This window comes from Mus caroli, unplaced genomic scaffold (assembly GCF_978045245.1).
Source record: "Mus caroli unplaced genomic scaffold, Mus_caroli_1 scaffold_17, whole genome shotgun sequence".
NCBI lineage: Eukaryota > Metazoa > Chordata > Mammalia > Rodentia > Muridae > Mus > Mus caroli.
The window spans coordinates 22,385,001-22,395,871 of NW_028227272.1; the positions used below are offsets into that span (position 1 = coordinate 22,385,001).

The window sequence follows — 10,871 nt, forward strand, 5'->3', positions numbered from 1 at the left end:
ACAGTGCTATTGGATAGCAGAAGAGGGTGTCAGATTCTATGCAACTGGAGCTAGAGATGGTTGTAAGCCACCATGTGGCTCTGAACCCAGGTACTTTGCCAGAGCAGCAAATGCTCCAAAGTGCTGAGCCATCGCTTCAGTCCCAGAAGAAAACCAATGTTTTAAATTGGGTATGCAGGAAGCATTACAGACGTGGGAGGCTTGGACGTGGTTTTCAAACATGGAAGGAAAATGGAAAGCACAAAATGTTGTGGATTGAATTATGGGTTGTACAAGTTAGATAGAAGTTCAGTGTTTTTTTTAATTAATAATTTTCCTTTTAAAGTAAAATATGACTTTAAACTAAGCTTAATGAAAAGAATAAAAATATCACATGGATTTGAATGAAAAGATTGAAGCAGGTTATCTGCTTAGCTTTCCTTCCTTCCTTCCTTCCTTCCTTCCTTCCTTCCTTCCTTCCTTCCTTCCTTCCTTCCTCAACTCTTGTCTCCAGTGCAAAGTTGCCTATTACACTGACATTGCTAATAGTGCCTTTTTGATTTTCAAAAGAATTGTTTGTAACTATATTTTAAGTATTAACTCATATAGTCACAATAAGTGTAGTTCTCATTTCTCATCAAACCTTCTTTTGGGATCAGATGGAGACTTTTACATAGATTCACAACTGATCAAAACGAAGAGAATAAGTGTCCCTTGAATGCTCAGCCCCAGTTTATATATCTGTAGCACAACCATACAACTAAGGTTCATGGAGCATTGAGGAAGAGGGAAGAGAACTAGAAAGATTGTAAGAGCTAGCAGACCAAGATGCCTGCTTCTAGATAGTGTCTTTTTTTTTGATATGATAGGAAATACGAATGCCTGAATTTTCAAGAAAAAGGTATCCATAACAAGACGTGAATAATGAGATCATTATGGATAGGATGAAATTAAGGACATGGATAGGATGAAACTTCAAAGGTCCTGTCCCTACTGGCACTAGTGCTCAATGGTAGCAGAGAGAGGGGAGAATTATTTTCCTCCAGGGACAAGCTCCCACATAGGTTGTCCAATGCCAGATGGTAAGCCCAGAACACCTCTAAATGCCCTCTCTCTCTCTCTCTCTCTCTCTCTCTCTCTCTCTCTCTCTCTCTCTCTCCATATATATATATACATTATATAATATATAATACATATATTATATGGTATATGTGTACATATATATACATATATGTGTACCTTGTGTAACAATAATAAAGAAGATGAGGTCATGAATTATGGAAGGAAGAGGAAGCATGTGGGGAGTTTGTGGGCTATGGGGAGACAGGAGTGATGTTGCTGTAATATTCATATATGTAGTTCTCAAAAATAAGAAAATCAATAACAAAATTTACACATTGTTGCTCAAGTATTGTGCTTAAGGGATATGGTTTGGAATTCTGAGATTCAATGTGTTCTGTGTCTGCGCCTTTGTAGTAGAGAGAGGCATGAGCGATTCCACATGGCAGGAAGGAGGCTGAGCTGGAAGACACACTGCCCATCTGTAGGCCCTAACTTGCTGAACTTCACTTCTACCCGCAGGAATATTGCTAATCTCTCAGGACTGCCTTGGGGTCCCCTTTTGCCATCATTCCTCATATCCTCTAACTGTGCATGGTGTTTCCTCTTTTGTGTTCATAGGCATTTTCTGTCTCTTTTCCTACTTACTATAATGACCTTTGCATTACTACAGTTGGTGTATTTCGTAGACTACTCAATTGACTTTGAAGGTAGCAGTTGTTCATATTTGGCTTTCAAATTCAGCGATGCCTAACAAATGTCTAATTTATAATAGACTACTGGCAAATATTAAGCTGAATCTTTAATGTTGTACAAGTTATGAATAATGAAAAATAAATAAGGCAGATAATTTTACTATGTGCAAGCTTCATTGGCTGAGTATTATATTAAATGCCAAGCACAAGCAATGCCAACTTTTCTGAGAAGCCATTCATGGTTACAAAGGAAGACTTGCTGACCTCAGCTGGGACATCACCCACCTGGGGAATGACGAGGGAAGGGACATTCCTGAGCTTCCCTGGAGTCACTAACTTTATGCTTCTGCTTTTGTTTTCAGTTGTCTGAGTTCACCTCTAAGCTTGTTCCAGCTATCGAGAATGCCCACAAGAATTCTGCTGGATCTGGAAGTGGAAAGGAACTGGTGGTGTTAACCCAACCTATACTGATTGAGACCTACACAGGGCTCATGTCATTCATTGGAAACCGCAACAAACTTGGCTATTCCCTTGCTCGTGGGAGTATTGGCTTTTGAGACTCTTTGTTATAAAATATATCATCTATAGACAACCGATTTGCTTAAATTCACTACCTTTTTGGGTTATTGTAGTTATTTTCAGATAATATTTAAAGGACTGACTTAAAAGTGTTTTAGGAAATCTAAAAGTTTGATTAGACTGGTAGACCATTTAGATCTTATATGAGAGAAATTGAATTTCCATCTATGATGCAATTTACATTTCAATTTGCTAAAATGTTAACTTTCCTCACATCTACAGATAACTTTCCTCATCTTTGTTTTTATTTCCCAAACCCTGTTTTACTCTCATTAGGCTCCCACTGGCTCTGTTACTTTAGCTACTGTTTATGAGGGCACTCCAATTCACAGTTCCTTCTCAGATATTTATCCCAAGATTTAGGCTCTTCCTTGTATCTGTAAGTCATCCCTAGGTCAGTGTTTCCAATGCCCGCCCCCTTGCCCTCAGCATTTTCCAAATCCAGATTTCTCTGTGGTGTATTTTATAATCTATCCCCAAAACTTGCCAGTTTTGTTTGGTTTGAACTCTATGCCAAAGGCATCCCCTTATACTAATACATGGATATGTTATATAGCATGATTGTATCCAAGTTTAAAATACATTCTCCTAAGGCTAGAGGTATAAGTCGTTAGCATAGAGCTTGCCCAACTTGCACAACGTCTTGAATTTGGTTCTTAGCACTGAAGAGAAAAAGGAAAAATATTACCCCACCTTCCTGAATTCCTTCCTTCACTCATAGTGTTGGGTCAAATCTTCCATTGTTACCATGGTCTCTTAATTAGGATTCCCCACGCCAAGGCTTTTTTCAGTTAGTCATGTACCTTACTGTCAGTTCCTTAAAGCACACTTTGATCAGAACATTCTAGCTGGTCAATTCTCTTTGGCAGCTTTGTTTTGCAAGTATGTTTCAATGACATACCCTCGTCTAATGAAATCCTTTTTGGAATGTCAGCTTGGGAAACAGAAAACGCAAGAGCAATGTGGCTGCTGGGGACACGGGCTGACTCCCCCTGTGGTTGAGTTTGTGATTTCAGAGGATTTGGATTGAGAGCATAATTCTAAAACATTTGTCTTTGTTCATTTCCTACCCATCTTTTCCCTTTCATGTCTTCTGTCCTCTTGACTTAGCTGTAACTTTGAACAACCCAGGGCACTGTGCCATTTCTTTTAGTTTCTTTCTTTTTAAAATTTTAAATCTTTCATTTCTTTATCATAGAAGTTCTGAATGGATCACTATAAACATTCTTTTTTATTAGATATTTTCTTCATTTACATTTCAAATGCTATCCTGAAAGTCTCCTATACTCTTCCCCTGCCTTGCTCCTCAACCCACCCACTCCCGCTTCCTGACCCTGGCATTCCCCTGTACTGGGGAATATAATCTTCGCAAGACCACGGGCCTCTCCTCCCAGTGATGACCAAGAGGCCGTCTTCTGATACATATGCAGCTAGAGACACAAGTTCTGGGATAAACATTCTTGCAGGAAGGGTTTTGTTGATGCTGTTTGTTGTTTGCTTGTTTGATTGCTTTGTTTTGTTTTATCTGTCTCCCCTGAGACTCAACGTTGAAATGCTTACCTTGATGTTAAGGTTGAAAGTCATAGCTAATTCATTCTTCAGTGTATCTCTTTTAAGAAACCTTACTTCCTCAGAATCAAAGACTTAGGTACAGTCGGTTATCAGTTTGGTGCACACACTCAAAACTGGAACTTGAACAGCCTTGTTTTGTTCTCTTTGCTTCCATTACTATTTTGTTCCTTCCTCTGTCCCTCTTTGTCACACCTACTTCTTCACCCTGCGATGGCAAACATTGTTCATGTCCCTAAGGCAAGGAACTTCTATTGAGACCTTGAGAGGAAATGTTGAAATCCTTAGCTGTCCTGTCAACAGTAGTGGAATGAAAAGTCATTCAATAGTTCTGGCAACACTTCTGAAGAAGGCGTTATTGGCCAATTATTTTAATATTGGTGCCTGAAACCCCCCATATGCCTCCAGGTAGTAGCATTTTCTGGCAGAAGCCTCTGAAATGTCTGGCTTGTTCTCTTGAGTTACTGTTTAAGGCTCCCCTTGATGACTAATTTCTTTGTGTATGTTTGTCCCTCTTGCAAAGCTCAGTCAGACATCCCTACGTGACTTTCTATAGGACACAGTGTAACATCCTCAGTGAAAGCTACTCGGAATGAAGCAGAGGAAGAGAGGTTCCTTAATCCTAAGGTCTACTATCTGTTTCATAGGTTCAAGAGCAAGCATAGAACTTCCATGAAAACTTTCTCTGAGTTAGCCATAAGAAAGAGCTCTCAGGAATTTGAGAGATGTTTCTACGTAAACATGAACATCTTGTCGGTGTAAATATCCAAAAACTGAAGGACGACTTCTTGATGTCTGGACCCTCAACTCACTTGATACACTGTTATTAGATAGCATGTACACTTCGAACAGCATTGGTGTAGTACAATATCTGGAAAGTCAATATAAAAATTCTCTAAACAGTTGTTGCTAAACACTCAGATAATTAGATACCTGTTTTGGAAAGAACTTAAGCAGTTATGTGATTTCCTATAAAGTTACTTTAACTTTCCTATTGGTTAATTTTCTAATATCCAATCTGGGGGCCGTTTATGATCATTTCTCAGATGTGGAGCCTCAGTGAAATGATGTCAAACCATCTCACTGACACGGAAAACATTAAGTTCCTGCCTATCTAACAGGACTTCTGCCAGAGACCCATGCGGAGCCATGCAGAGTAACTCAATTCAGTTGCCGACAGGAATTCTGTCTTTGTCACGTGCAGCTACTATTATTGATGCTTTGTGTTCTCACTGGGCTCTTTGTTCCTGTGCTCAGCTGACAACCGCAGACCCGGGGAGCCTTGTGTGTACCTGAATCTCTCCTTTCGTCATCTGAAATATTCCACTAGTGCCTCCCAAATGGAAAGTCTACATCTATTTTGAAACTAGACTGGATATAAGAACCTTAAAACTCAAAACACATCCCTGTAAACCTGGTCTTTCTTGTCTGGTCTTTGTTTCATTCTGGTTTTCGTATACAAATTTGTAATGAGGCTTCCTTCAGAATCTGCTTGAATTCCCATAACAGAAATCCTCACAGGCTTTTGATACATCTCACATAAGTCTCCTTCTGTTGTCTCAGAACAGGCAGTGTCTCTCTGCCAGCTCTTTCATTTAAAAACATGCTGACTGGTGTAATATACTTTAACTTTTCATGCCAGACTGTGAGGGCATTTGGAAACTGAAGTAAGGTTGCCACATTTCTTAGTTTATGAGGAAAGGCTGGTAATGGTGGACTTGCCTTACTTCCCTGTGGTTGGTTGAACGTTTTGGTCCCTAGAATTCTGCCCATCCTTTTTTTTTCCTGCCCATCCTTTAACAGAAAAGCTAGCTATGTCTTGACTGCTTCCAGATCCTTTGCCTTGAGACTCAGTTTCATTGTCCCTTTGTTGGAACATTACTAAAGGTGCCAATTTACAGAGCCCCGGGGCTAAGGAAGGATAGAAACCTTCCAAACCAATGCTTTCATTTGCAGAACATGAAACACAGGCTTAGAAACTTTTTTTTAAGCCAAAAAAGAAAGAAAAGAATAGAGAGAAAGAAAAGATGGTAAGTCCTTGACAATATTGGAATTAGACTATATTTTCCAGCTCCTATTTTTACCCCACTGCTCTCTTCCATAGAGCACCTCGGTTCCCAGGGAAAAGGATTCATTGCGATCTTTGTATCTCGTAGCTGGGTTAGAGAGTGAGAGTACAATAGGCCATAGTTGTTTAGGGGGGATTTCCAGAAATTGCCTTTATTTTCTTAAAGGCTAAGGTCACTCATGGAACACTCTGACTTCCTATCTGATCAAAACGCCCAAACAAAGCTACGGAAGCCAACTGAGCCAGCAGATGTTTTGTAAGGTAGCTTTACCTCTACCTGGCATTTCACAGGGCAGCAGGGAGAGGGCAAAAGTATTAAATTTAGGCTTAAAAGCTCCTTCAAAATTCTTTACACACAAGAGACCATGCTGGAGAAAAGAAGATAACTTATGCCAAGGGGAAGAAAAAGAGAGGCTAATGCCTGTGGTTTTCAAAGGTTAAGAACAACAACAAAAAAAAACCAACAGCCCAAGTATTTGCACAGGGATGAAATGCTCCCTGGCATTGGGCCAACAATTATACAAGGGTTTGTGCCCACATCCTGTAGCTGTGGTTTAGGGACGCTGCTCATGAGTGACTTCTTATGTTCAGTGACAGGAAACTTTAGTCACTGATGTGTAAACTCACCTTTGGTCTGCACCTCCCACAATGAGCTCCAAACCCACTTTGGGGCCAAGTCTCCAGATTTCCTTGCTAATGCCATTCCCTGGACTCTAAGGAAGAACTCCATTTGAAAGGTAATGCTGCTGGATCAATAGTTATTCTATCTGGTTTTCACGACCCAGTAAGCCACAAAGGAGAAGTATGATATTGTCCACTAGACCCTTTTAAGCCCCCGACTCCACAGCAAAGGGTAAGCCACATTTCATTTCAGGGATGCAGCTAAGGTGAAATGTGATACCTTCAGGCACGAGGCCCTTTCCCACCTCTATTCGATGCCTCTTCCGCTCTTATATTCACATCAAAGGTTTCTTATCAAATATTTCAGAAGTCTCCATTATGTGACATCGGATGAAATGTGAAAGCTTGGATTAATTCATTTTAATGCATACACGATGCATCTTCATGTTGTATTATGTGTGTAGAAATGTGTTGAATTGAATTCTCCACACTGTCAAATTGTTGTGTGTCTTGTCCACCATGCTATCTCAGGCAACTCAGAACTTCCTTTCCTTCCCTTTTATGCCCTCTTCCCCTTTGTGGAACACATGAAACTGTTTTGAAAGGGACCTTGTGGATTATCTTGTTAGCCTGCTGCTTAGTTTAAGGAAGCCATTAAGCTTCGTAACCAGATAGATTGCTTTTGTACTAATGATCCTGTGCCTATAATTCACCATACCCATCACTTTCACTTCTGTTTTCTTTTTTTTCCTTTTCATCTTCTTTTCTTTCTTCCTTTTCTTCCTCCTCCTTTTCTTTTACTTCTTCTTTCTTTTACTTTCTCTTCCTCTTCCTCCTCCTTCTCCTCCTCCTCCTTCTTCTTCTTCTCCTTCCCCTTCCCTTCTTCTTCTTCTTCTTTTCTTCTTCTTCTTCTTCTTCTTCTTCTTCTTCTTCTTCTTCTTCTTCTTCTTCTTCTTCTTCTTTTCTTCTTCTTCTTCTTCTTCTTCTTCTTCTTCTTCTTCTTCTTCTTCTCTTCTTCTTCTTCTTCTTCTTCTTCTTCTTCTTCTTCTTCTTCTTCTTCTTCTTCTTCTTCTTCTTCTTCTTCTTCTTCTTCGTCTCCTCCTCCTCCTCCTCCTCCTCCTCCTCCTCCTCCTCCTCCTCCTCCTCCTTCTTCTTCTTCTTCTTCTTCTTCTTCTTCTTCTTCTTCTTCTTCTTCTTCTTCTTCTTCTTCTTCCTCTTCTCCATACTTATTACTGAACGCAGGTCTCCAAGTAGGGTCACCACCAAGCACTCTACCACAGAATATTTTTAGCCCATTCTCTTTTCTAAAGCAATTAATTCTACCAGTAATAACCTATATCAAGATTATTTCTCTGACTATTGAACTGAAAACTTTTTCTTTGAAAATGTATTGAGACAGCACACTCACTCTACAGAGCCTTGGCTGATCTGGAGCTTATAGCAATCCTCCAGCCTCAGTCCCCTGAGTGATGAAATTATAGCCATGAGCTGCCTTAGCTGATCTGGTACTGTCAGCAAAATCTTCCTTTTTTTTAACATTCAGTCTAGAAGATAAAGCAGGAATGATGAATCCATCCCAGTGCTTCCAGCATAGGCAGACAGTTTCATCAAGTTCTAATTAATCTCTACAAACAATTAATTGAGGTATAGCTGAAATTAAAATTAGCTAATTGTATTCCATCAACATCTTCCTCCCTGTACCTGAGGATTCAGTTCAATCACAGCAATTCTCTCTGTGGTCTTGTCTATAGAGAATATCTCTTTGGAGCTATTCAAGAATGATGGTATTCTCCCTCAGAAATGTGCTTCACATAGACTTAAGGAAGAACTCTGTGGATCTCTTTAGAGGATCTAGAGCAGCGGATTTCAACCTGTGAGCCATGAACCCTTTGGTGGTCTAATGTCCCTTTCACGTATGTGTGTCACCTAAAACCATTAAACAAAATACAGATATTTACATTATAATTCATAACAGTAGCAAAATTACAGTTATAAAGTAGCAACAAAAATAATTTCATGATTTATTGTTGTGTCAAGTTGGCAAAACAAAACAAAACAAAACAAACAAACAAAAAAACCCAACCAACCAACCAACCAAACAAACAAACAAACCAAGATAGGGAAACAAGTGAGTGAGAGAGCAAGAGAGCAAGAACATCACATCACTAAGTACACCGGGCACTAGGAAATGCATGAATACAGTCAAACAGCAAACACACACTGTGGAATCAGCAGATGCAGTCATAGCTAACCTAACATGTAGTTGCATACTCTTATTCTGCAATGTTTCCAGACACCACAAATCAACCCCTAAAATATCCCCATTCACATCCCTCAGTTTTCTATTGAAGTGCATTGGCAAAACTTTGTAGTTATTTGGGGATCTTTTATATTGTATGAGTTATATTTTAACTTAATTTTTGGGACTTAGTTTGTGGTATAAATTTAGAGATGAGGCTGAACTACATGTTAGACTAGCTATGACTGTGTCTGCTGATCACAGGGTGTGTTTGCAGCTTGGCTGGGTTCATCCATTTCCTAGTGCCTTGTGCAGGTGCTGATATAATGCTCCTGATTTCTTCCTCACTTACTTTTTTTTTTCCAACTTGACACAATTTAGATTCACCTAGAAAGTGTGTGTCTCAGTTAAGGAATTATCACCTTCAGGTAGGCCTGTAGGCAAATCTGTTGGGGTGTGTTCTTGATTAGTGATTGATGTGGGAATACCTAGCCCATTGTGGGTAGAGGCACCTTGGGCTGGTCCTCCTAGACTGTCTAAGAAAATAAGTTGACAAGCTGAACAAGCCTTGAGAAGCAAGCCAATAAGCAGCATGCCTCCATGGTCTCTGTTTTGGTTCCTGCCTCCAGTTTCATGCCTTGTAGTCTCTCCATGATGGACTACTATGTGTAAGCTAAAATAAATGCTTTCCTCTGTCTAGTTGTTTTTGGTAAGAGTGTTTTATCACAGCAATAGAAAAGCAAGTTAGAGCGCGCGCGCGCACACACACACACACACACTCACATACACACATATACATACATAACTAAACATATATATATACACACATACATATACACACAAATATACATACACGAAACATATATGCACACACATACATACACTCATATTTATACACCTGCACACATACATATACACAAACACATACACACACATATACACACTCACATATACACTCTCACACATATATACACACACTCATACGCATACACACACACACACACATTCACACAGATACTTCATCTCCTTATTACTAATATCATTAGAAGCACTTGGCGTCGAGATTTTAGTAGAGGAAATAGTATATTCTACTTTCCCATATTCTAGGCAATGAAGAACTTGATCACTTCTCTTCCAAAAGGCATCAGAGAGGCTCATTCATTGGGGCTGTTGTGTCGATAGAAGCAGCTGAGCAGGAAGCAGCAACTGTTCTAGCACTTGTTTCCTGTAAGACACAGATATGAAGAAGTATCAAAACATAACACTATGAGACCAGTGATCTGGGCCATAGCTATATGTATCTTCTGAGACTATGACAGGTGGCTAAATTGCATTGCTAAGAAAGAGCCAGGATAACTATTGTTTCTTTTAGATTTTGGCTCCTCATTTGGGTCTACTGCTTGAATCCTAATGACCAACTTAAAAAGGCTGCCACATTTGCATTGAGTCTGGACCAGGAGAAGGATCAATATGGACCAGGAGTGAGCCCTAGCACGTATCATGCTTTACCAGTATAGCTTTGTCTTTGTAGCTCAGTAGAGTTAATGGTGCTTGAGGTATCAGTGGCAAATAGAGATGCTGCATAGAACCTTGGGACCCTCCCTCTACGCGAATCTCTGGATGTACCTGAGGACTTTAAATAGGCATATTCTATATAGCTAGGTAACTATTTCCTTCAAGTAACAATTTTTAACTTGCTGTTGGACTCTGGTAGGGAGTGATCATTGAGCTCTATGCAGCCTAAGGTACTATGTTATACTAGACAGTACCTAACCCCTTTAACTATAAAGTTGGGCAGCATCCATCACCAGGTAGATGGGACATGTACAAGATAATGCTTGGAGATCCAATGGGCACAAAAAAGTTGCACTAGCAAATATCTGGAGGGTTGCTGTTTGTATTCCTACTTCATGTTTTTCTCTCTTACAATGTAAGGTATGACCCCACAGGAAGATCCCAATGACGAAGGTTCTGAGAAGAAAAGCCATAGATATCCTTCCGTAGCCTCACCCAAAAGTAAACATATATGTCAATTATTTCTGTGATGCCTAAAAATGGGAAA

The 10,871-nt window shown here is 39.8% G+C and overlaps 1 protein-coding gene across 1 annotated transcript in view; it reads left to right on the forward strand.

Annotated features, from left to right (window-relative positions):
* Tprg1 (tumor protein p63 regulated 1) overlaps positions 1 to 2,290 on the forward strand; it is a 107,660-nt gene extending 105,370 nt beyond the window's left edge. Inside the window, exon 5 of the mRNA XM_021185635.2 lies at positions 2,096 to 2,290. Coding sequence (XP_021041294.1) covers positions 2,096 to 2,290 — 195 coding nt within the window. The remainder of the gene's footprint in view (positions 1 to 2,095) is intronic.
* The last annotated feature ends 8,581 nt before the right edge of the window (positions 2,291 to 10,871 follow it).